Source organism: Perca fluviatilis, chromosome 13 (genome assembly GCF_010015445.1).
Source record: "Perca fluviatilis chromosome 13, GENO_Pfluv_1.0, whole genome shotgun sequence".
Taxonomy (NCBI): Eukaryota; Metazoa; Chordata; class Actinopteri; order Perciformes; family Percidae; genus Perca; species Perca fluviatilis.
The window spans coordinates 32,503,544-32,530,749 of NC_053124.1; the positions used below are offsets into that span (position 1 = coordinate 32,503,544).

The 27,206-nt window shown below is 40.6% G+C and overlaps 3 protein-coding genes across 3 annotated transcripts in view; all 3 read left to right on the forward strand.

The window, feature by feature from the left end:
- The window catches only part of LOC120571111 (H-2 class I histocompatibility antigen, Q10 alpha chain-like), a 29,577-nt gene extending 20,494 nt beyond the window's left edge, over positions 1–9,083 (forward strand). Inside the window, exons 3-8 of the mRNA XM_039819798.1 lie at positions 1,146–1,433; positions 3,314–3,598; positions 3,829–3,951; positions 8,200–8,226; positions 8,716–8,748; positions 8,902–9,083. Coding sequence (XP_039675732.1) covers positions 1,146–1,433; positions 3,314–3,598; positions 3,829–3,951; positions 8,200–8,226; positions 8,716–8,748; positions 8,902–9,068 — 923 coding nt within the window. The 3' untranslated portion in view covers positions 9,069–9,083. The remainder of the gene's footprint in view (positions 1–1,145; positions 1,434–3,313; positions 3,599–3,828; positions 3,952–8,199; positions 8,227–8,715; positions 8,749–8,901) is intronic.
- LOC120571114 (major histocompatibility complex class I-related gene protein-like) overlaps positions 1–27,206 on the forward strand; it is an 81,481-nt gene that overhangs the window by 49,347 nt on the left and 4,928 nt on the right. The window lies entirely within an intron of this gene.
- On the forward strand, positions 12,913–26,339 carry LOC120571110 (H-2 class I histocompatibility antigen, Q10 alpha chain-like). Its single transcript, XM_039819797.1, has 6 exons — positions 12,913–12,982; positions 17,446–17,718; positions 19,177–19,464; positions 21,380–21,682; positions 25,683–25,967; positions 26,216–26,339. Exons 1-6 carry the CDS (start codon positions 12,922–12,924, stop codon positions 26,323–26,325), a joined length of 1,320 nt encoding a protein of 439 aa, XP_039675731.1. The 5' UTR covers positions 12,913–12,921; the 3' UTR covers positions 26,326–26,339.

The window sequence follows — 27,206 nt, forward strand, 5'->3', positions numbered from 1 at the left end:
TAAATTATAGATCTATGAACACTCTCTATAGCACGCTGATACTACCATATTTAACGTACTGTGTTGAGATTTGGGGCAATGCCTGTAAAACCCCTCTACAGACAGTGTGCACAGTTCAGAAAAGAGCAATACGAATTGTGAATAATGTCGGCTTCAATTATCACTGAAATTCATGGACCTGGTGAACCAAAATACTACGTTCTGTATAAAGCCCAAAATAATCTACTTCCTCCCAACATTCAAACCATCTTTAGAGAAAGAGAAGGGGGTAACGCCCTCAGAGGCGACCTTAATTGGAAACAACCTACCTGTAACACAGTAATGAAAAGCAGGTGCATTTCTGTCTGTGGCGCGAAGTTATTGAATGCATTGCCAAGGGAATTAAAACATATTGGGAATGTTTTTAAATTTAAGAAAGGGTTCAAAGACATGATACTAGATAAGTATAGAAATTGAGTAATATTATTGTGTTCGATGGTGGATAATCATGTTGATGATGATAAACATCATTACCATTATGGTTGTCATCATTAATTATGATATTATTTACCTTAAGGTGGCATTTGTAATGTATATAAGCACTGACCCTTAATGTGTATATGTAGGTGTGTATGTATTTATGTATGTATGTATGTATGTCTGTGTGTATGTATGTAGGTATGTTTGTATGTAGGTAGATGTAGGCATGTTTTGATTTGTTTTTTTTGTTTTTTTCTTTTTTGTCTTGACGATTTTGTTCCCTTAAAAATGAGTTTGTTATTTTAAAAATGTGACAAGGGGGGGCCTGATATAAGCTGAAGCTTCTGACCCTACCCTTTGGTTACAACGACCAATAAAAATAATTACATTAAAGTGTGCTCAAATGCGTTTGAAATATGTTTTTATTTAAAGTATCTGTGCATCTTTGCCTAATACTGAAAGTATTTTCAGTACAGTGTCTGTTCCTTAACTAAAAAGATCAGTGAGTGTCTAATGATGAATGGCCCAAAAATAAAAGGGAAAGGTGGTGCTGAGAAGGTCAGACTCAAAAGGAAAAAAGGGATCATGTTGCTGTGCTGTGTGTTCATTCGTTCACCGGACCATCCGTTGTCCATCCTTGTTGTTAGGCATTAGTTTCACTGTCCTGCGCTTCACTTTGCTTTCAGAAACCCACATTCTCCAGTGGATGCACGGCTGCAAAGGCGATATGAAGGACGGAGTGATCGAGTTCCGACACGGCATGGACATGTACAGCTACGACGGAAACGACTTCCTGTCATTCGACACCGTCAACGGCGTCTGGGTCGCCCCAACTGCCGAGGCAGTCCAGACCAAGAGAAAGTGGGACGACGTCCAGGTCCTAACAGAATACACCAAAGGCTACCTGGAGAACGAGTGCATCGATTGGTTGGGGAAGTTCATCAATTATGGACAAAAACAGCTAACAGAAGCCAGTATGTATTAATTTAATCTGGAGATAATAGAAGTAGCTTTAGTATTGGAAGGACTGCAGGTTATCAAAATATGAAACTTCAAAATAACTGGTCTTGAAATGATTTGCATACAAAAACGTTTGTTGTTTAGACAACTGACAAAACGAATTACTTGCGTATTTTTAAGGGGGTGCAAGCCTGTGACCGTGTCTTGAGAAGCTCTAGCTTGTTGTTTTATTGTTCACTTTTAAGTCACTTTACATCAACTTTGCTAACTCTTTTTCCTCTCTCTTTTCCTCACAGCGGCACTCATACGCTACTCTCCGTTACCACTCGCTCTCCTTGCACAATCACACGGGCACTGACATCACTCACTTAAGGCACCCTGCCATTCTTCCTCTAACTTACGCTACTCTTGTAAGGGGGTTGCAGTATACCACAATACCGCGGGAATTTCTTGCTTTTTAACTGCGGTAAGAAAAAATCCATACCATCCCAGCCCTACGCAGGACGTTGCGATGTTGATGCTAAAACTTTTTTGCTGCTTGATAGAAAAGTAAACTTTCAGCATTCACCTTTTACATGATTGTGATTGTTACTGGCCAACCCATCCCCTTTAAGACAGGTGGCCACGTGGGCAGCGGGTGGATGTGACCTAACGTCAGCATACCTCTCAAGTCTCACGCATTGGGCGTGAGACACACGCATTTCAACCCGTTCACACGCTCACACACCTTGTATTTCTCACGCAGAAAAATTACCAGGATAACGCCCACCCACGCCCACTATTTTTTAAACAGTGGAACAGGTAGAGGAATCAAGTGAGTTCCCCGTAGAGTTCAGAAGGCCCTGCCACGCACCAGCTGAGTGAGTGCGGATTTCAAGTTGCAGCTTTTGTTGCTGTTTGTGACTTAGTCTAAGATTGAGTGACAAGTGTACTCGCCCTGTTGTTTATCAGGTTGCCATGACTTCGCGAGTGATGAAGTCCTGTCACTGTTCCAGTTGAGGGGAGAGAGAGCGGATGACAGTTCGCTGGAGTTCAGTGGCGCACACAGCTCTGTAGAGTCATGTAATTATGACTTTATATACTACATGTACATAGCGGAAACCCTGTTGTGCGTCTGCCCTATTTCTGATACTGTGGCGGCAGAAATCAACATAGAGGAAACACTGGGTAGCTTTTGCGCTTATTATTATAATTATTATTATTATTATTATTATTATTATTATTATTATTATTATAGCTACATGTTGAATTGGCTGCAGGGCTACTCTGACAGTTTTATATTTTTATAAAGATACCCATAATACTTTTATAACAGTACCCACAATAATTTGGAATATTTTTAGTTATTCTTTCCTTTTATTTTTACTGCAAAACCTCCCGGCCCCCATTGTGAAAACCTTTGGCCTAGGCTATTTCATTATATTTTATCCAGACAATGCATAGTATTCATTATTGCGCACATACACATACACACACACACACAAAGAAATACTGAATTAAATAAAAATAAAAAAATTGTACGAATTTATGTGTCATTTATCAGATCAGACTCCGTCCCCACCCAAACCCCTGCCGCCAAAATCTCACTCTGAACTCTGAACTTGAGAGCCCTGCGTCAGTCCGACAGGGTTTGTTATGGGAAGTGAGGCTCTCCGTGTGTAGAAAAGTACCATAAGCGGCAGCTGCCACTAACACAGTGATGCACATGCTTAAATATATATATATAATTATAACTTTTCTAACACAGTATTTCCAAAAGTCTTCGTTTTTAGGGGCTTGAAAAAAGGCACAAAGTTACAGTTTGATGTTTCTAGTTTTAGTATAACAATTACTTTTTGTGTTATATTTGTGTTTTAATTAAAACACTTTGCGGTTTTTTTTTGTTTTTTTTCAGTTCCTCCGAAGGTGCACCTGTTTACAAGGAACACCAAAGTTGAAGGAAAAATCCTTTTGACATGCCTGGCCACAGGTTTCTTACCAAAAGATATCACCCTGAACATGAAAAGGAACGGCCGTGTTCTAACTCCAGCTGACGGAGTTGTGTCCTCCAGCGTTCGACCCAATGGTGACGAGACCTTCCAGAGACGAGACAGCGTGGAGATTTTGCGGAGTGACTTGTCTAGGTACACCTGTGAAGTGAAAAATCAGGCATCCAACTTACATGTTGAGGAGGAGTGGGGTAAGAAACTTTATTATTGTTGTCATCTGTCACATTTTCTTTTTGCGGTGTTTATTGCAGGATGTTACCAGTAACGTGTCTCAAATGATTGAAAGTACCGTATCGGCAAAGATTCCTCACCACAGAATTTGTCACAAGGAAGATTATTACATGAAACCCCACAAATAGAAATTATGTTCAAAGAGAACTGAATAAAAAAACAAACCATGTGAATGTTTTCTGTGTTTTAGATCATAAAGTTCCTGAGGCCTCTGGAGGAATCATTGGTGGGGTGATTGGAGCCGTGATCGGGATCCTTGTCACAGTCGGGGTTGGGGTGGTGCTGTTAGTCTTGTGTGGAAGAGGAATAATTGGTAGGTGCAACATGACTATTGTCCTCTTTAAACAACAACAACAACATACCAATGGATTAGAGCTGTCAATTAGAGACGTACCGATTGACCGGCTGGTGATTGGCCGATTTTCACATGATCGGCCATGACCGGCGAACGGCCGGTCAGTCTGACATATGCCGATATTATGCCGGTCAAATGCTGTAAATAAATAACATTGTCTCCTCTCTTTTCTGTTCTATGACAGAGGAGGAGCCCCTCCCCTCTCTGCTTTCTCTTCATGTGCAGCAGCACTGAGCAGGTAGTTAGAAGGGGAGAGGGGACAGGGTGCTCTGCAGCTTTGCTCGTTGTAAACCAACCAATTTAAATATTCATGCACATACCACTATTCAGAGACCTTAAGGAACAGTGTGAAATACCCTATATAATCATTCTATCACCCACTATATGCTTATAGCCACTATAAGCATGTGGTTGTTATTACACGTTCTGTCCTCGTGTCCCAGTGAGTGATGACGTCGCCTAATAAGTCTCTGAGCAGTGTTTACCTTTCTAATGTCCGCTAGCATACAGGCTAACTATAGCTAAAAACCCACCCATCTCAGAGGAGCGAAGCTCAATATTTCATTCAATTAAATTATGTTACAAAGGGAGCACTAACGCCACAGGTCTCAGTGTTTCCTCTAGGATATTTTTTAGCAGTGGGGGCAGATCTGTTGGAATCCCTCCCCCTTCCCGCCCCCCGCAAATGTTTTACGTATTAAACGGAGCTGACACTTCCCTGCAGCACAAACAAATATATTTATTCACCTCTATTCACACACGCTGTGAGCGGAGTTTATGGAGGAAAAAAGGGAAGTGGCGCACGGTCCGAACAACGCTGCGCACCGCAGCAGACACCAAAACGGAGGCAGTGCCTGCCAGGTTAGGTTAGGTTATAAATGTTCAAATTTTTTTTTTTTTTTTTTTTTATTTTTTTTATTAATTTTACCAATATGTTTTATCAAACAGTATTAAATCAGTTTATGCCCACTATATGATATCAACAGCAACGTGCAAATTAGCTAGCAGGTGAAAGTGAAACTAAAAATGTGCAAGAACTATAGACTAATACAGGCTTAAATGAACTGACAACATAAGTTATACAACTTACAGTTCTCAAGGATGCACACATGCCATATCAACCGGGTCCTCCGGACAGCCTGTCTCTTTTTTTCTTTCTCCCTTTTCTCCGAGTGGCACGCGTTCCCACTCGCGTTGTGAAGCGCGTGTCTGCGCTATTCTCCGTCGACGTGCTCTATACAATCACTGCTGACAGACGGCTTTTTGTACATTTCTGAAACCGTGGAGGGAGAAATCTAACAATGGCGGACCGCCACTTGCCAATCAACATAGAGGAAACACTGGGTCTTATGTTGACAACGTGGACACAGATATAGGAAACTCCGAAGGCAGTCATAATATTTACCTAGCAGGCTAGGCTAACGCTGTTGCGCTAATATTAGCAAACGTCGGCGTAGCTGTCTAAACTTGTGAAAAGCCGAACAGCATCCCCGTCCAAGCTGTGTTTCACTTTCCCTCCAATATTAAAGCCTCCAAAGTCCCATAAGATTGTTTGAATTACTTTGTTGGAAATAAATACGTGAGAAAGTTTGCACACAAGCTGGCAATAAGGGGAACAAGACAATGTGCTATGATTTCATGTTTTTTCTTTCTCTACCATGCAGCTGGCCCTTATAAACCTAAAAATTAGAGAATGATTTTTTTTTTTGTTTTATTTTCATTTCCGAATATCAGTTTAAGTCATACTGCTGTAACATAAAGACGTTAGGTTGTCTTCAAATTAATTCAGTATTCGAACAGTGAATTTAAACGCTGTGTATTTAAAGGTCCCATGACTAGGGTTGGGTACCGAAACCCGGTTCCACTATGCTATTCCTACCCAAACGGTAGTATTCGGACCGGATTAGAACAAAAATGTTGGTTCCTTATTTCGGTTCCAACTGAAATATTTTCCCTCTGTCGCTCCGGACACCGGCAGACTCTTTTTTTCTTTTTCCCTTTTCTGCCGAGTGGCGCACGTGCCTGCTCGCGGTGTGAAGCGTGTGTCCGCGCTATTCTCGGACATGCACTCTACAATCACTGCTGATAGACAGTAAAAAAATCACACTTTCTCTGTAGTCTACCGTTAGCTTGCTAACGTAAATGTAGGCTACTTTTAAAATGGCATATTTTCCCTCTGTGCTCACCAAAACGGACGTAAAAGCATATTAACCATTCTTCTCTGGATGCAGAGAAAGCATTTGATAGAGTTGAGTGGAACTATCTATTTGCTGTGTTAGACAAATTTGGATTCGTTTCAAAATTCACTTCCTGGATTCACTTGCCTTATCATCAACCAATGACAGCTGTAGTCACAAATAAAATATGCTCACAGTATTTCTCTCTGTCTAGAGGTACACGGCAAGGTTGTCCCCTTAGCCCTTTGCTATTTATTCTATCATCAGTACTCAGATCCTCAGTCTATTAGTGGTATTAAAAGAATGAATGTTGAGTATAAAGTTTCTTTATATGCTGACGATCTATTATTATATATAACTAACCCACTGTCATGTGCCTCTCAGATTGTGAAGATATTCAAAGACTACGGGTCCTTTTCAGGTTATAAACTAAACTTTTCTAAAAGTATATGCTTCCCTATAAACCATATACGGACTTGCCCTTTTGCATATCAAAATCAGGATTTAAATACTTAGGAATTAATATCACTCGCTCATACACTGGTCTGTTCAAATTACAGTCCCATACTTAAAAAACTTGAATCTGACTTCCAAAGATGGAGTGTTATATATTTGTCTCTAGCTGGCAAAATCAATTGTGTTAAAATGAATGCGCTACCCAGATTATTGTATTTGTTTCAGAGTCTTCCAATTTTCCTGCCAAAGTCCTTTTTTCAGTCAACTAATAGGTTGCTGTCCTCTATTTGGGGTGGCAAAAATCCAAGAATACGTAAAGAGCTTCTTGAGAGACCAAAAAAGGATGGAGGATCGGCTCTCCCGAATCTGTTAAATTATTATTGGGCAGCAAATTTACAAAAAGGCATTTATTGGTTTCAGTCTACAGATACAGACTGGTGTGCAGCGGAAGCTAAATCATGCAAGTCAACATCTCTTGCGGTGCTGATTACAATGATGTCACCATTCTCACCATCGCAATTTTCCACAAGTCCAGTTGTAATTTCAACTCTCAAAATATATAACCAGTTTAGACAAGCATTTCAACTCATAGATTTTTCCTTGGAAAGCCCCATATGCAATAACCATCTTTTTCCGGCTGCCAAGCTAGACCCTACTTTCAAGCAATGGCAGCACCTGGGACTAGTTGAATGTAGCGACTTTTTTATTGATGTTTTTGCTAGTTACAATGATCTTGTTAAAAAATGTAGTCTTCAAAACTTCAGAGCCCACTGCTCTGTGTTTCCACAATTGCCCTCTGAGTCATGTTTAGATTTAGTTCTGAAGGTCCCTTCACACCTTAAGGGATTTATTTCAAAACTATACAACCTGATCATGTCATTCCAAAATGTATCAATAGAAAAAATCAAAACACAAATGGATAGGAGAGTTAGGAACCGTCATATCTGAAGACACCTAGGATAGAGTTGTTGATCGAGTAAATGGGACTTCTTCTTGTGCAAGACTCAATCTGATTCAGATGAAGGTTCTTTACCGTATTCATTATAGTAAAACAAAGTTGGCTAAATTGTACCCAAATATAGATGAAACGTGTGACCGCTGCAAGGCATCAAAGGGAGATCTAACCCATATGTTTTGGTCATGTCTTAAATTGAGACAATATTGGTTTTCAGTCTTTGAGATTTTAAACTCAGCTTTTAAATTAAGAATTCTGCCCAATCCAATAATGGCTCTGTTTGGAGTCAGAGGTGACGACTCCTGAATGGTTAAAAATAAAGACCTCATAAGGAGAAGATTCCTGATTGGCCCATCTGAGCTTTCATTTTCTCAAAGGCAGAGCAGGATACCCAGGGCTCGGTTTACACCTATCGCCATTTCTAGCCACTGGGGGACCATAGGCAGGCTGGGGGAACTCATATTAATGTTAAAAAACCTCATGAAGTGAAATTTTCATGGCATGGGACCTTTAAAGTTCACTAGACTCAGCCAATGAAAAGCCTCTGCAGATTTACACCATTTTGACTTCATCCATGATTAATTACACAGTCTGTAATAACATTGTCTTTATTTACAGGAGCTTACGGAAACAAAGGCAGCCAAGGTAACTACTTAATTTCTCTTAAAGTTTTGTGAAGTTTATTGTTCAGAGTCACTGTGCACTCAAGCATATGACTAGAGCTGTAACAATTCAAAATTATCATAAAACATTGTATTTTTGGGGGTATTTGTGTCTTTAGTCACCACAACAGCATTAAAGGGGAGAGAGAGGGGGAAGACATGCAGGAAACCTGCCGCACATCAGATTCGAACCCACGACCTCTGCACCAGGGAATAAACCTCTTCATATGGGCGAGCACTCTACCAACTGAGCTCATTCCCATCAATAAAAAACAAAACATTAAACAGAGCTTGTTCAATTTCTCTGGCTTGAGACAGCCCAGGATGTTTGGAGTTGATATGACAATAAGCGGCTGTAGCCGCTAGAATCATAAAGAGGTGTTCTCGATCCAGATCAAACTGAAAAGTCTGAAAGTTCGGACCAAACGAGATTTGGAGATGCTACGATACTAAACTTTTCTTTTCTTCACAGGATCTCTCAACAGCAGTTCCAGTGGTGGCTCTAGTAAGTATCTTTATCCACAGAATGAATTTTCCCACGTTGTCATCTGCCCCCTGTCTTTATTTACTTGTGTGTGTGTGTGTGTGTGTGTGTGTGTGTGTGTGTGTGTGTGTGTGTGTGTGTGTGTGTGTGTGTGTGTGTGTGTGTGTGTGTTAGGCAATAATGGCGATATCATTAGCACAGTCGTGTACCAACCTGTCCTCCAGGGTGAGTGTTTTCCTCTCTTTGACATAAATCTGACAGCTGATGGCCAATGCTTCTTTCAGACAGTCACCCAGCCTCTTGGCTTCCCGGATGCTTGCAGGGGACGGGACCTACTTTAGGACAGGAGCTACTTTAGGTCCACATAATGTAAAATGACGACATACTGTCTGAGTTATATAAAATCTATGTTGTGAGAAAACTAACATTTACGGACATTTTGTATCTCAGTTGATCTTAGTTAACAAAGATCTTTAACTTCTTCTTGCACATACACACACACACACAGACACACACACAGACATGCACAGACACATAGACACACAGACACACACCTGTCTGAGGTTTACACACACACACACACACACTCTCTCTGTCTCAGGTGTGGTTTCTAAACGCTCGGGCCAAACTGAGATGCTCCTTCACCGCCGATGACTCTCAGGTCAACTCGCCCTCCACTCCCAAGAGAGGCGTAACCGTGGCGACCGGCCTCCCATCCCAATCCTGCTCCCCGCCCGACCAATCACAGCCCTTCTCTTCTAACTTCTTGATACTCATTTTTTAAAAATGCACAAAGAGACCTTTCTACAGCCTATAACATATCTGATTAATCAGTCCTTAAGACAATCCATTGTCCATGGAAAGATCAGATATGGCCAATCAGTATTTTGCATGTTGTTTAAAAAATTGTCAAAAAATGGGTGGCTAAATTACCGATTCAACATCTCAATAAAAGCAATAATTCACTCCACCCTATGCAAATTGGGTTCAGGGCCCATCACTCAACAGAAACAGCCAACTGTTTGTTTTTGGAAAAGGTTAAAGGCTATCTAGAGTTCTTATGTTGGTGCTGTCTTCCTCGACTTAAAGCGAGCTTTTGATACTGTTAATCACAATTAATATATTTTAATTTTTTTGAGCAAGCTCTCAACTGGATAAAATGTAACCTGCCCAGTAGAAAGCAGTGTGTTTGTATTAATAATTCAAAGTCCCCACTCTGTCAATGTCCAGTAGGGGTCCCCCAAGGCTCCATACTTGGACCAATCCTGTTTACTCTGTACATAAATGATCTGCCAGGGGCATGTAAAAATATTGATGTCCAGATGTATGCAGATGATGCTGTAATCTTTACACATGCAAGAGATAGCATCCACACTTACATTTGCAATGGCTCACATTGATGACTGGCTCACTAAGTCACTCTATTTAAACACCAAAAAACTGCCTGTATGGCGTTTACCAAACAAAACATGAAGGTGTTACATTCTAATGTGTGCAGCTTTATTTGTATAGCACATTTCAGCAACAAGGCAATTCAAAGTGCTTTACATAAAAACGATACAAAAATTTTTATAAAATTAAAAACATAAAATATGAGAATAAGCGTTACAGTGCAGTATGAGAAATTAAACATTAAGAGCAGTTAAAAACAGTTAAACATTTTTAAACATTAAAACTTTTTGTCATCATATCCACTATTGGTCCCTCTGGGACGTGTGGTTTACTCTGCTTGCCACCCATCTTGGCGTAGTATTGTTAATTAATTCAAGTATCTAGGAGTCATATATGACTCCTACCCTTACATTTAAAATTAATGTAAAATTTAGGCCATTTCTTGACACCAAAGCTGCCAAGTTGTTCTTATATACTATGATCTTTTCACATATTGAGTTGTTTTATAAACTGGTCATTAACTAGCTGTCAAACAATAAAAAAAATTAATCGCGATTAATCGCTGAATTTCTATAGTTAATCGCGGTTAATCGCATATTTTATCACATGATTCAAATTCTATTATTTTGAATTTCAGAACTGTTTTTAAGTACATATTAACAATGGAAAGCAATTCTTACCAGTTTATCTCAAATCTGTGAATCCAATCACACATTTTAATTTAGAGTCAACATAGTGTGCAGTAAATCATTTTGATTACTTACTGACGTAAGTGATCACCTTGCATCACTTTGCAGCAGTTCTAGTTTGGCTGCTTTCTCCGTGTCGTCCATTTCGCAAGAGCGGTAGTAATTGTTTGGGATTTGGTTTCTTCCGCAGGTCGGCAAATAGCACTCTCCAAAATAGTGCTTTGCCTGAGCCCAGTAGCATCAACCTGAGTCACGTTTATTAGCTCGTAGGCGGTAGCTCAAGCTTGACGTGCTTCGGTGATATTTTAATTCGGCTTTACACAATGTGCATATGGCTTTCGACCCGTCCGGGAGTTATGGAAAATAAAAAGCGCCATTCAGGATTGTGTTGCTGCTGTCTTTCTCCATCATGCCTGCAGCCTGCAGCAGCAGGATGTGTTACTAGGAAGTCACGAAGCCGAGTGAAGTGAAACTAAATTAATAAATGGCGGCATGCGAAAATTAAAGCATTATGCCCGGCCCTTAATCGCTTCGCGATTAACGCGTTAATGCTGACACCCCTAATAACTACTCTTAAAAGCATTGAATCTCTATGTAAAGAAAGCCATAAAAGCTTTTGATTAAAAGGCCTTGGTATATAAAGTCTTACATAATCTTGCCGCCAGTTAAACTCTGGAATAGCTTGCCCCTCCCAATAAGAGAGTGTCCTACATTCATCACCTTTAAAACTCACTTAAAAACCAGAAAACCAGAGATGCACTTTTAACTGTCACACATAGCCTAGAATAGAATGCCTTTTATTTTCATTATACCCATGTACGAGATTGAAGCAACTCCTTTTCCAGCGTCAACATGTACATAAGAGAAATGTAACAAGGAATAAAATAAGTAGTGCAAAAGAAAAAGGGGGTGGGGGGTAAGGTGCACAGTTCTAAGATGCTATATACATGATAAATATGGTTTGTATACATTGTGATACGCAGTGTGAAATAATGATATTGCACAGTAATGAAATTGCACAGAATTATCAGTGTTATCAAAAGTATTAAATATTAAATGTTGCACAGTAGGTGGGTAGAAGAAAGTCCGGGGGTTGGGGGGTAAGACTGTGAAGTGAAGTCAGTTCATGTGAGAGTTCGGCTTTTGGGTATATATATATACATATATATATATATATATATATATATATGTATATATGTATATGTAAATAGATGTTCATATATTGGAAGTTGATCTGTTGGCAATGAATAAAGAGTTGTAATACAAAACTCAACAGATTTTGGGATTGGATGTTTTGATTCAGTGTCATCGGACTAGTGGTGCAAAGGAAGTATAGATTTAAAGTACATGCTGTACTTGTATATCTCCCTGGAAAATGTTGTACTTTTACTGCATTATTCATTATTCATCTCACAGCTTTAGTTGCTTTACAAATTCTGATTTTTGCTTTGAAAGCATACAAAAAACTTAAAATATGATGTTTTGTGATAAATTAAACTAGTTCAGCTTTACAAATGTGAAGATTTGATACTTTTCTTTTTAATAATGTTAATAAATGTAATGTATTAGCAAGACTTTTTTACTGATGGTTGTATCAGTAAAAAAAAGTAAAAAATAAAAGACGAAATTGTGACGTCTTTAAAATTCAAATTTCTGTTCATTATTTTAATAATAATTTGATTTGATGAATCAGATTTTTTGCTGTAAAAGCATACGAAAAGCTTTTATAATATGATGTTTTGTTATCAATTAAACTACCCAACAGCTGTTTTTTTTTCAACCTGTTGGGTAGTTCATCTTAGCAAATGTGAAGATTTGATACTTTTCTTTTTAATAATGTTAATAAATGTAATGTATTAGCAACACTTTTTTACTGATGGTTGGACAAAACAACCATTGTGTAGATGTCACTTTGGACTCTGGGTAGAAGTATAAAGAAAGTGACTTGAAAAGAGTCAAGTAGGTATCTCACGCAGAGCAGACAGTCGACAGAAGAAGCAGGAAGTGGCAGCATTTGTTTTTTTGTGGGCAGACACCTGACACAGAGCACAAAAAACACGGTCCAACCGGCAGATAAAACTACGTTTTCAAAGCGAGAGAAGAGTCTGTTTCCATGACAATGTATTACTTCGCAGTGTTTGTCCTTTTGGGGACAGGACTGACGGTAAATGGCGGTAAGTTGAGAGTTTTTCAACACGTTCGTGTGAGTCGAGGTTAAAAGTAAAAGTAAAAAAAAGACGAAATTGTGACGTCTTTAAAATTCAAATTTCTGTTCATTATTTTAATAATAATTTGATTTGATGAATCATCAGATTTTTTGCTTTAAAAGCATACGAAAAGCTTTTATAATATGATGTTTTGTTATCAATTAAACTACCCAACAGCTGTTTTTTTTTTTTTCAACCTGTTGGGTAGTTCATCTTAGCAAATGTGAAGATTTGATGCTGTTCTTTTTAATAATGTTTAAAATGTGATGTATTAGCAACGCTTTTTTACTGATGGTTGGACAAAACAAACATTGTGAAGATGTCACTTTGGACTCTGGGTAGAAGTATAAAGAAAGTGATTGAAAAGAAAAGAAATTCAAGTAGGTGTCTCACACAGAGTCAGACAGTCGACAGAAGAAGCAGGAAGCAGCAGCAGTTGGTTTTTTGTGGGTAGAAAATAAATTAATAATTAGACACAGAGCCCAAAAACACGGTCCAACCGGCGGAGAAAACTAAGTTTTCAAAGAATAAGAAGAGTCTGGTTCCGTGAAAATGTATTTCTTTGCAGTTTTTGTCCTTTTGGGGACAGGACTGGCGTTAAACGGCGGTAAGTTGAGAGTTTTTCAACAGGTTCGTGTGAGTCAGGGTTAAAAGTAAAAGTAAAAAAAAGACAAAAGTTGTGACGTCTTTAAATTTCGAATTTCTGTTAATTACTTTGATAATAATTTGATTTAATTATTCATTTTTGAGCGTTGAAAAACGTAGAAAAAAAAAAGAAAAGTGACAAAAACTTCGGAAAAAGTGACAAACAACAGACCACCAAAACGTTGGAATTTTTTTTACATTTTGACCCAGAAAAATAAAAGGTTGCATCATGGTCGACGGGGAGACAACAAAAGGGTTAAACAACAAATACAAACTATTTGGTTTATAAAAACCTGTAGGCCTACAGTGTTGGTATAAAACATTGGAAGGAGATATCTGACTCAGTTAAAAGTATAATATGCTGTTGAAGTTAAAGTAAGCTATATTGATTATGTTAACTCGTTAATCGTTTCTTATTGGTATTTCAAATGGTGAAACATCTTAGTTTCCTCAAACCCAAAGAAGACTCTGAGTTATTTAAATTGTTTGTCTTGTCGAGCTGGTCAGTCCAAAACCTAAAAAGATGCTTGTTTTGTGCGATAGACTACAGACTCTGACACAGAGCACAAAAACACGGTCCAACCGTCGGATAAAACTGAGTTTTCAAAGCAAGAGAAGAGTCTGGTTCCGTGAAAATGTATTTGCAGTGTTTTGTCCACACATAACTTTAATGTATCAATGCGAAGCTTTACCACAGTTTTCTAACGAGCTGTGGTCACACTGCAGACAAAACAGGAAGTGGGACAGGAAGAGATAGGCCTACAGATCTGTGCAGCAACTGACACCTTAACAGGTCTGTGTGTGTGTGTGTGTGTGTGTGTGTGTGTGTGTGTGTGTGTGTGTGTGTGTGTGTGTGTGTGTGTGTGTGTGTGTGTGTGTGTGTGTGTGTGTGTGTGTGTGAGAGAGAGAGAAGTGTGTATGTGAGAGAGTGTGTCTGTGTGTTCTTATTTAACTATATTCGTGGGGTCCAAAAATCGGTATTCCACTATACTTGTGGGGTCAGGACAGCTTTGTGGGGCCTAAATGCTGGACCCCACAAGTTTAAAGGGCTGTTTGAGGGTTAAGACTTGGTTTTAGGATTAAGGATAGAATTAGGTTATGGTTAGGTTAGAGGAGGGTTAAGGTTAGGCATTTAGTTGTGATGGTTAGGGTTAGGGTTAGGGTTAGGGGCTAGGGAATGCATTATGTCAATGACTGGTCCACACAAAGATGTGTGTGTGTGTGTGTGTGTGTGTGTGTGTGTGTGTGTGTGTGTGTGTGTGTGTGTGTGTGTGTGTGTGTGACTAAATGGAAAAACTGTGGCTAAAACAGATCGGGTGTGAGTCTGACAGAGAACTGAAGCTGCTGTTGCGCTGATTGACAGCATTGATTAATTGTTTAAGTCTTGGGCTAAATTTACATTGTCCCAAGTCCATTACATTTTTGATTCGACATCAGTTAGGTTAGGGACATTTCAGTTACAATACCAATTTTACTAATGGATACAAAAGAGATGTTAATGTTTAGATTAAGTGGCGAAGAAAACTCCCGCATACCTTACATGTCAAAAATATGTAAGGGACCGTTTGGTTTTTATGGAATGGACCACCGGAGGAAAATAGGGGAGGGTCATGTCTTTTTATTCTTTGCTGGGGGGAGGGTCGCCCAACATTTTTTACTCGGGCTGTTTGGTGCATATTTTTCCATGTAGCTCTCAGTCTCGGCCCCCCATCAGCACCCTAGCAGATGGGTCTGACCGCATACTTGGAGTTTGCTGGGGGTAAGAGGAGCACTGCCCCCTGGTGGCTGAAATGGGTAATTGCATTGTTTAAAAAATGATTACGTTTGGCATGACCAGATATTTTATAAATATCTTAAATAACACAAAACAATTAAATGGTGGTAGGTAATACATCAGATTTCATATACTGCTTTAGTAAAAAAAAATATGACCTGGCTGACGATGGGAGCAGCAGGACGCAAAAAAACGAATATTACTGTTGCACTGGACATCTTACCGTGCCAACGTTGCCATAAAGGTTTCCTAAATGCCATGTATATAAATTTGTTGTCAGCTTGATTGCACGTTTTGTATATATTTGGACTTTTATACGTTTATTCCACTTTGTTTAAACGGCGAAGTGGAGAGGCCTCTTTCACCTGTTGGGAGCTGGCTGGTAAATGTGACACGCGTAGGCCTTTTGTGGATCTAATGATCGCTGCGGATTACTTTTTTTTCGTGTCATTGGATTACAGCAAAATACAGATCTTATTTCTTGACGTGTCTTAATGTTTTATGGTGTGATTGCACTGCGTTTGGAGAGCCATCTCAACAGACTGTAGGTCGAACACTGATTGTTCACTGTTACATTTTAGTTGAATTATTCCAACACCGTTTGTCTATTGCGTTCCAAGACGGCCGTGCCACGATTGGCGATTAATTATTACCCATGTGTGCTTTGTTGAATGGTCTCAATGTTTTATTTCATGTGAATACTAGTTTACTAGAGGAGTAACTTAGTATTTGAAGTAATGCAGTAATGCAGAAAGTGTGCATTTAGTTTCCATGCTTATTGTGTTTCCCCAACAATGTTAGTGAGTAAATCTACTGAAACGGCCCCCACACCATAACAGAGGAGTGGGATGCGTCAGATGAGAAAGCAGAGGTTAAGCTGCATATCTCATAGCTGTAAAAAAAACAATGGGCATCTGTACCTCTTTACCAAGCGCAAACCAGTATAGAAAGCATCAATGAAATGTTGGGGAGGGTCATGCCTCTTTTCCTAATCGTTTTGGTTGGTCAATACAAAATTTGTTGTCGGCGAAGGGAGGGTCAAGTCTTTTTTGACGAAAGGTCCCAAAACTCCTCCGGTGGCCCTTTAAGTAAATAACAAACAGTCCCTAAGTTTAATAAGTAGGCAATTACCTACTATTAAGCGTTATATAGTTTTGCGAGTTAGACAGTGTGCAGGAGTTTCTTCAACACTTTTGACCTGCTTGTCCCCCTCCGACGCACCTGTCTCACGTTGTACATGTGCAAAGTATTTTTCTGTAATGTTTAGATTAAAGGTGCACTATGAGTTCCTGCATGGTTTCAGCACAATTTCATTTTTGGCTCAAATCGTAGGGATCTCTCCTTGATCCGCTAGCTGCCTGCCCCCTGAATACACTGTGAAAAAGTGGCGTATGTATGACACATATTGTGGCGTGTTATCAAGACGCATACTCGCTTTGTAGTGTGTTTATCAACGCCGTTTGGCCTCCATTGACTTACATTACCAAGTTCAAGTTTCAAGTTTATTGTCATATGCATATTAGTACAAAGTACCACAGCAATGAAATACAATGTGCCTTAGCACTCTCTCAGCACCTGTAAATAATAACAATTTTAAAAACATAATAGCATTAAAAATATTATAAAATTATTACCTTGCAATTGCGTGTGAATTTATGCCGTAGCGAGTAGTATGAAAGGGCGAAAATCCATGTAGGGAGGTTGGTTTAGGGGGGAGGATGGGTCAAACACAGGACTTTCACCCAGTAGACCGGGAATCACGTCCCACGTGTCACGTTTCCTAAACTCAACCATTGCTTTCTTCTTTTCCTAAATCCAACCCCATTGTTCTTTTCAATAACACACCACATGGCGTGTATGTTTACGTCCGCTGTTTACAGCGTAGACATCCACGCGGATAGCTCAATGTAGGATGAATTATTTGGATGGAATAGGTCTCACTAAATCTACTGTTGCTTATCTTCCTCGTCTAATACATATCTGTCTGTCTTTCTACCTGTGTGACTCTCAGAGAAGCATTCCCTCACTTACATCTACACGGGCTTATCCAAACCTGTCGGACTCCCGGGCATCCACGAGTTCACAGCCATGGGTCTGCTCAACGGCAGGATGATCGACTACTTTGACAGCGACAACCAGAAGAAAGTTCCCAAACAGGCCTGGATGAAAGAGCGACTGCCTGCAGATTACTGGGACAAAGGCACCCAGTCCCGCCAGAGCAAGCAGCAGTGGTTCAAAGTCAACATCGACATCCTGAAGGAACGAATGAGACAGAATGACACGGGTAAGATTTGTCTGGGAAACACTTTATACTGACGGTGATATCAACGGCTATAATAAATCTCCAGCAACAATAAAACTGTTCTGTTATTTGGCCAGAAAAATGCTATTCCTCTTAGTCTGCTTAAAATCACACAGTTTTAATTGTAATTTTTGATTCTTTGCATTTCAAAGGTGCCCTGCCACATATTTCATTACTTTGTGGTAATGTCTGAAGTTCTACCATGGACTCTGTAACATTTTTTAGTTTCAAGCCATTCTAGCGTGGTATAGAAAGTCTGCAGGAAGACTGCCAGTCCTCATTAATATTAAACGAGCTAAGCTTCTTGACTCTGGTTGGCTAACAGCTAGCCAATGAGAGCCTGGCTATCAGCATCTTTTACCCAGTGCAACTGGGCGAGCTCATGAATAGTATTGAGCTCAGGCAATATGTCAGACTGACCAGCTTTTGTGATTGGCCTGATTTCTCTGCTTATTTCTGTTCAGTGGATAGAGCTGACAGAGGAGGTAGCAGTTCATTTTCATATTTACCACATAACACAAACACATATGGACCTGACATATTTCAAAAAATGCAAGCAAAAACGATTTGTTAACTAAGAAACAATATTGCTTACACAAGAATCTGAAAGGGGTTATTATTGGGGAAACAGACTTAAAACTGTCTACTACAGTAACAGTGGGGTGAAGTGCTCGGTTGGTAACTGTCATGTTTTCAAATCTCCAGTTCGCTTTTTGCACATAGACATAGACTACATCTACATTGCTAGGTGAAACGACAGAGCCGGGGGAATGAGAGGGGGAACGCCAGATCAGGGGGAATGAGAGGGAGAAAAGCCAGAGCACGGGGAATGAGAGGGGGAAATGCCAGAGCAGGGGGAATGAGAGGGGAAATGCCAGAGCAGGGGGAATGAGAGGGGGAAATGCCAGAGCAGGGGGAATGAGAGGGGAAATGCCAGAGCAGGGGGAATGAGAGGGGGAAATGCCAGAGCAGGGGGAATGAGAGGGAGAAAAGCCAGAGCAGGGGGAATGAGAGGGGAAATGCCAGAGCAGGGGGAATGAGAGGGGAAATGCCAGAGCAGGGGGAATGAGAGGGGAAACGCCAGAGCAGGGGGAATGAGAGGGGGAAACATAGCAAAAAGATATTCGTTAAATATCGTTTTAAAACCAAAACGTAAATGTTGCCATAATGTTGAGCCTGATAGAATCTGTCATAGATTTTTTTTTTTTATTATCAATTTCATTATTCTGGTATCACAGAAACTACATTAATGCTGCCATTAGTCTGGGACTGGCCCCCACCGGCCCCTCGATGGAAATAAGACACTTGCCACCGGGCTAATCAACTTTTCAGTCTGGTGTTAAGTTCTTTAATGTTTAACCAGGAAACCCAACTTAATGTCTGTTATTATTTATGTGTTTTGCATTAGTTTCACTGTCCTGCGCTTCACTTTGCTTTCAGACCTCCATGTTCTCCAGTGGATGCACGGCTGCGAAGGCGAAATGAAGGACGGAGAGATGAAGTTCATACGTGGCTTCAACATGTACGGCTACGACGGAAACGACTTCCTGTCATTCGACGACGCCAACGGCGTCTGGGTCGCCCTAACTGCCGAGGCAGTCCAGACCAAGAGAAAGTGGGACGGTGTCCAGGTCCTAAAAGAATACACCAAAGGCTACCTGGAGAACGAGTGCATCGATTGGTTGGGGAAGTTCATCGATTATGGACAAAAGCAGCTAGAAGATGCCAGTATGTATTCATTTAATCTAGAGATAATAGAAGTAGCTTTAGTAATGGAAGGACTGCAGGTTATCAAAATATGAAACATGAAACTAACTGGTCTTGAAATGATTTGTATTTACACAAAAACGTTTGTTGTTTAGACAACTGACAAAACTAATCACTTGCATATTTTTAAGGGGGGGCAAGTCTGTAAGCTTTTCTTTAATTGTAACATTTTACATCAAAAACATCAACAAATATGATTCATGGTTCAATAGTATTTTACCAAATTTTATTTGTGTAGATTCCCTTGTAAATTTACACAGAGGTTTTTTTTTATATCGCAATATACACTCACCTAAAGGATTATTAGGAACACCTGTTAAATTTGACGTTAATGAAATTTTCTAATCAACCAATCACATGGCAGCTGCGTCAATGAATTTAGGGGTGTGGTCCAGGTCAAGACTATCTCCTGAACTCCAAACTGAATGTCAGAATGGGAAAGAAAGGTGATCTAAGCAACTTAGAGCGTGGCATGGTTGTTGGTGCCAGACTGGCTGGTCTAAGTATTTCACAATCTGCTCAGTTACTGGGATTCTCACGCACAACCATTTCTAGGGTTTACAAAGAATGGTCTGAAAAAGGAAAAACATCCAGTATGCTGCAGTCCTGGGGGGCGAAAATGTCTTGTTGATGCTAGAGGTCAGAGGAGAATGGGCCGACTGATTCAAGCTGATAGAAGATCAACTTTGACTCAAATAACCACTCGTTACAACCGAGGTATGCAGCAAAGCATTTGTGAAGCCACAACACGAACAACCTTGATGCGGATGGGCTACACCAGCAGAAGACCCCACCGGGTACCACTCATCTCCACTAAAAATAGGAACACAAGGCTACAATTTGCACGAGCGCACCAAAATTGGACAGTTGAAGACTGAAAAAATGTTGATTGAGTCTCAATTTATGTTGAGACATTCAGATGGTAGAGTCAGAATTTGGCGTAAACAGAATGAGAACATGGATCCATCATGCCTTGTTACCACTGGGCAGGCTGGTGGTGGTGGGGGTGTAATGGTGTGGGGGATCCCTTTCGCCTTCAGAACTGCCTTAATTCTTTGTGGGTGGTGCTGGAAGCATTCTTTGGAAATGTTGGCCCATATTGATAGGATAGGGTCAAACACAGTATCAGTATGGTGTTCCTAATAATCCTTTAGGTGAGTGTATATTGCAGGAAAAAATATATATCGCAATGTTAGTTTTTTCCAATATCGTGCAGGCTACTACAAAGCAACCCCAGAGTTTTCAAACTTAAACGGGGTCAGCAATGTGTTATGATAATTAATTTAAAGAATGGACAAAATCACTGAAGTTCTTTTAAAAATTTGTTTACTTGCAGCAAGTAGTCAGTTTACGGCACTTCAGCATAAGTACAGAAAATGACTGTCGATAGTCTTTAACAGTAGCTTTTTATATGGAAAAGGGAGTAATATCACACAAAGAGAAACCATCTTTGGTCAGGCTTGACGTCTCCTCCACATGCCCTGACCTCAGGTCAGTGATAATCATGATTATCACATGAGAAACAGAAATGGATGCACAGTTTCTTATGCAAATAGTTTAACATTAAAATATAGCAAAGACTATAGCAAGCATAACTTTTCTAACACAGTGATTCCAAAAGTCTCCGTTTTAGGTGTTCAGAAACGCCGGAGTAGTGGGGATACACAGTACAGGACATTCACTAACAATCATGACCTTCAAATCCAGACAGAAAATTAGTTTGAAAAAGGCAAAGTTACAAAATGTAGGCTGTGTCACAGCAGTGTTTGATGTTGCTAGTTTTAGTATAACCATTACTTTTTGTGTTATATTTGTGTTTTAATTAGAAATGAAAACCCTTCAGATATGATCTCACTTTGCATTTTTTTGTTTCCAGTTCCAAAGGTGCACCTGTTTGCAAAGAACACCACAGTTGAAGCAAACATCCTTTTGACGTGCCTGGCCACAGGTTTCTTACCAAAAGAAATCACCCTGCACATGAAAAGGAACGGCCGTATTCTAACTGAAGCTGACGGAGTTGTGTCCTCCGGCGTTCGACCCAATGGTGACGAGACCTTCCAGAGACGAGACAGCGTGGAGATTTTACCGAGTGACGTGTCTAACTTCACCTGTGAAGTGATCCATCTGGCATCCAAAGTACATGTTGAGGAGGAGTGGGATAAGACACTTCATTATTTTTGTAATTATAATGTAATTATAAATTATAATTTTCTTTTTGCGGTGTTTACGTGTTTATCAGAATCAGAATCAGAAAAGCTTTATTGTAGTAAGTTTTTTTTACACATAAAGGAATTTGTTTTGGTGTTGTAGGTGCATGTCACACATTCTCTAAAATAAACAGAACATAACAATATAAGTATAAGTATATATACAGAATATATATATATATATATATATATATATATATACAGAATATATATATATAAGAGAATACAAATTTAAAATAAAAAGTGCAGTACACCAGATAGAGTACAGTGGCATGTAGAGCAAGAGGTGGAGTGCTGAGAGAGTCAGGGTGGGTTCTGGGCAGTAGCGGAGATAGCGTGGGTGCTTGGGTGCGGCCGCCCCAGGGCCCCGTGCCAATTAGGGGCCTCTCAAACGCTGCCGATCTTGCGTCACTTGACGAGAACAGGGCCCTCGCCAAGTGACACATTATTAGCTGAAAGAAGCTAATTACTGCATATGATCTCACGTTGTGATAATCCAGCTCTTATCAATATCTTATATATATAATAGTGCCATGTCAGTTATATAGTGTGGCACTGATTGAGTTCACTTGACCTGTTCAGCGCCATCGCTGTCCATCAGCTGTTGCTGTCCGTTGTGCTGAAACATTTTTACTTGACTGGTAAACTGTTTTGTTTGTTCGTCAATACAAACTTGTCAAAAAAATTTGTCTTTTCTTTGTGTTTTATTTGACATATAGGCTTACTGGTTAAATTTTTTTTAACAGTTTTAATTTCAAAATGACTTGGTAGCAGAGGGCCCCATGATGTAGCTCTGCCCCCACTGTACTGAGAGTCTAGCTCCGCCCCCAATTCCAGGCCTTGTTGATAAGGCTAGTGGCAGAGGGGAAAAAACTGTTCTTATGACGTGAGGTTTTGGTCCTGATGGACCTCAGCCTCCTGCCAGAGGGGAGTGACTCAAAGAGTTTGTTGCCGGGGTGGGAGGGGTCAGCCGCAATCTTTCCAACATGCTTCAGAGTCCTGGTGGCGTAAAGGTCCTGAGGCGGCGACAGATTGGAGCCAATCACCTTCTCTGCAGACCGAATGACACGCTGCAGTCTGCCCTTGTCCTTGGCAGTGGCAGCAGCGTACCAGATGGTGATGGAGGATGTGAGGATGGCTGTGTAGAAGTGCACCATCATTGTCTTTGGCAGGTTGAATTTCTTCAGCTGTTGACGTCTTTCTCATTGATGGTAAAGCGTCTTATATACTAGACGCAGCCCAGCTGGCGCGTACAAATGTGACGTCATGGGATCGCCGTGAGTATTTATACCCGCGCTGGTGCTCGCTACACTAGTCTACTACTATCCTGAACAGCGGTGGCGCTAATGAGCAAAGGCTACCGACGTTGCTCTTTCTACAGACTAGAAGAAGAAAAAGATAAACTACGGCAAGACTGCCAGCAGCATTGCCGTCAATGCTTCAATTTGATTCAATGTGCTACTTCGTCAGATAGAGCCTTACATTCACCATAAAGGAACTCATCTTAACCCTTCAATGCCCTTGCTGATGGAAGGAGGTTTTCACTCAAAATCTCACGATACATGGACCCATTCATTCTTTCCTTTACACAGATCAGTCGTCCTGGTCCCTTTGCAGAAAAACAGCCCCAAAGCATGATGTTTCCACCCCCCATGCTTCACAGTAGGTATGGTCTTCTTTGGATGCAACTCAGCATTCTTTCTCCTCCAAACACGACGAGTTGAGTTTTTACCAAAAAGTTATATTTTGGTTTCATCTGACCATATGACATTCTCCCAATCCTCTTCTGGATCATCCAAATGCTCTCTAGCAAACTTCAGACGGGCCTGGACATGTACTGGCTTAAGCAGGGGGACACGTCTGGCACTGCAGGATTTGAGTCCCTGGCGGCATAGTGTGTTACTGATGGTAGCCTTTGTTACTTTGGTCCCAGCTCTCTGCAGGTCATTCACTAGGTCCCCCCGTGTGGTTCTGGGATTTTTGCTCACCGATCTTGTGATCATTTTGACCCCACGGGTGAGATCTTGCTTGGAGCCCCAGATCGAGGGAGATTATCAGTGGTCTTGTATGTCTTCCATTTTCTAATAATTGCTCCCACAGTTGATTTCTTCACACCAAGCTGCTTACCTATTGCAGATTCAGATTTCCCAGCCTGGTGCAGGTCTACAATTTTGTTTCTGGTGTCCTTTGACGGCTCTTTGGTCTTGGCCATAGTGGAGTTTGGAGTGTGACTGTTTGAGGTTGTGGACAGGTGTCTTTTATACTGATAACAAGTTCAAACAGGTGCCATTAATACAGGTAACGAGTGGAGGACAGAGGAGCCTCTTAAAGAAGAGGTTACAGGTCTGTGAGAGCCAGAAATCTTGCTTGTTTGTAGGTGACCAAATACTTATTTTACCGAGGAATTTACCAATTCCTTCATTAAAAATCCTACAATGTGATTTTCTGGATTGTTTTTTTCTCATTTTGTCTCTCATAGTTGAAGTGTACCTATGATGAAAATTACAGGCCTCTCTCATCTTTTTAAGTGGGAGAACTTGCACAATTGGTGGCTGACTGAATACTTTTTTGCCCCACTGTATTACAGTTAACGTGACTCAGGTTGATGCTAGTGGGCTCAGGCAAAGCACTATTTTGGAGAGTGCTACTCGTCGACCTGTTGATGAAACCAAATCCCAAAAAATTACTACAGCTTTTGCGAAATGGGTGGCAACTAACTGCAGACCTGTCAGCATCGTAGAAGACCACGCACACACAGCCTGTACTGCACGGAGAAAGCAGCCCAACTGGAACTGCTGCAAAGTGCAAACACTGTCTCATTAACCGGTGATCACTGGACATCAGTGAGTCATCAAAATGATTTAGAAGTTAATGCACACTATATTGACTCTGGTTGGGTACCGAAACGCGGTGCCAATAGGGCACCGGTGCCGACGTAAACGGTAGTAACGAGACCGAATAAGCATGAAAATTTCGGTGCCTCATTTCGGTGCCTGACTTTAGAGCCGGTTAATTAACCTGACTCATGTCACTGAACTGGGAGAATCGAGTGCCATACATCAATGAACCGACTCATTCCTGTAATCTAGCTCTTTGGTGCCTCCAATGGAGTGGTGGTGGTAGCATCAGTCAGGAAATGAGCTACCTCTCCACCACGATAAGGTGATGGTTCCCGGAGTAGTTCAGTTAAGTTAAATGTTAATGAAGAGAATTGAATGTTGCTACATGGTAAGTAGGCTGTCATGAGGAGACCGCACACCAGGCTACTGAACGAGACCGTAAGCATCGTAACCGAGGGTACTGCATGAGTCTATATTCAAATGGGTGTCTAGGTTCTCGGCAAGTTTGAGTTATCAACCGATCCCAGAAGGCTTTCTTTCTCGTGCATCTTAGATGATTGTGTACATACAAATTCATAGACTACATTATCAATGGATATCACATATAATACACGTCATGTTATCTTAGTAGTTATGTTAAGTTAAATGTTTGTTACATGGTAGGTAGGCTGTCACCAGGAGACCGCACACCAGGCTACTGGACGAGACCGTAACCGTGCCTAATGCATTAGTCTATGTAATCAAACGGGTGTCTAGGTTTGAGTTTGATGTCTCGTACATTTTAGAATTGTGTTCATGGTAATTCATAGGCTACATTACCAAAGGGAAAGTATTATATCACATACAAATACACATAATGTTATCTTGGTAGTTATGTTAAGTTAAATGATAGAAGTAAATGTTGCTACATGGTAGTTAGACTGTCACGAGGAGACCGCCCACCAGGCTACCGAATGTAACCGTGGCCAGTGCATGAATCTAGTGTAGGTCAGTATGTGTGTGTAAATACTATAGTATGTCGAGACCGAATGTAACCGCAACCGCTCGAGTCTTCCGCGGTGTCTTGGTTCCTGGTAGGGGAACACGATCACCCCTTCAGATATGATCTCACTTTGCCTTTTTTTGTTTCCAGTTCCTCCGAAGGTTCACCTGTTTACAAAGAAGACCAAAGTTGAAGCAAAAATCCTTTTGACGTGCCTGGCCACAGGTTTCTTACCAAAAAATATCACCCTGAACATGAAAATGAACGGCAGTATTCTAACTGAAGCGGACGGAGTTGTGACCTCCGGCGTTCGACCCAATGGTGACGAGACCTTCCAGAGACAAGACAGCGTGGAGATTTTACAGAGTGACTTGTCTAACTTCACCTGTGAAGTGATCCATCAGGCATCCAACTTACATGTTGAGGAGGAGTGGGGTAAGAAACTTTATTTATTTTTGTCATTTGTCACATTTTCTTTTTGTGGTGTTTACGTGTTTGTTGCAGGAAGTTGCCAGTAACATGTCTGATGATTGAAAGTACCGTAGCTGCAAAGATTCCTCACCACAGAATTTGTCACAAGAAAGATTAATACATGAAACCCCACAAATAGAAATTATGTTAAAAGAGAACTGAATGAAAAAAAATTAAAAAAAACAACAATGTGAATGTTTTCTGTGTTTTAGATCATAAAGTTCCTGAGGCCTCTCGAGGAATCATTGGTGGGGTGAGAGGATTCGTGCTCGGGATCCTTCTCACAGTCATGGTCGGGGGCAGTGCTGTTTGTCTTGTATAAAAAAGGAAAACTTGGTAGGTGGAATATAACTATTGTCCTCTTTAAACAACACCATACCAATTGAGTAGAGCTGTCAATCTTCCTCTATAATACCATTCGAATATCATGTTATTTTTCATTTCATATTTAATGCTCAAATGCAGCCTGTTAAATACAATGTACTACACTACTCAGGCTTATGCGTCGTCAATGCCACTGTCAGCATGTGGTTGTTGTTACACGTTCTGTCCACTAGAGGGACTTCTAACATCAGCCTGGCCTTGAAGGGGACCTACGTCGCGGCGCATTGCATTTCTGGCGCACCGCTCTCTGTTTACATTTATTTTTCCACCATATTTTTGTAATAATAGCCAACATAAATACATGTATGTAGCATACATGTTTATATGTTTTTACTGGAAGATTTCCTTCTGCGTGTAGATAAGCTGACTGCATATTTCCTCTTTTTTTTCTCCTTTGCATTATTTGTAAAGCCTCCGAAGACCCATAAGATTGTTGTAGGCGGCAATCTGAGACTCAATGTTTAGCCGCCGAGAGGCTGAGTACGGCAACAACTTGCCAGACGCGCTTAATGATCCCGGATTCCAGATTTATTTGCACTAACACAAACAAGGTTCTGCTTCCAATACATCCCCTAGTTGTATTACTGGCATACAAAGTTGTGTCTAAAAGTCATAAACAGCATTTAGGAAAGTGTAAAACAAGTGTGAAAAACAGCGGTCAGCAAGAAATGAGACTTCCCCCTTTCACCCCCTCTCTTGGTCACAAAACCGGAACAGGTGAACAGACATTACTTTTCTTCCTCCTCCCCCACCAGGCAGGGTCGTAGCACAAAATTCTGTTTGATTCTGTAAGTAACTTGATGACAGATCAAGATGAAA

Excerpts from the sequence above, each read along its gene's own strand:
- LOC120571110 (XM_039819797.1), top strand. The coding sequence starts at position 12,922 with ATGACAATGTATTACTTCGCAGTGTTTGTCCTTTTGGGGACAGGACTG. Across the intron at positions 17,719-19,176 it reads AATGAGACAGAATGACACGG|ACCTCCATGTTCTCCAGTGG; the intron begins GTAAGATTTGTC and ends CTTTGCTTTCAG. Across the intron at positions 19,465-21,379 it reads AAAGCAGCTAGAAGATGCCA|TTCCAAAGGTGCACCTGTTT; the intron begins GTATGTATTCAT and ends TTTTGTTTCCAG.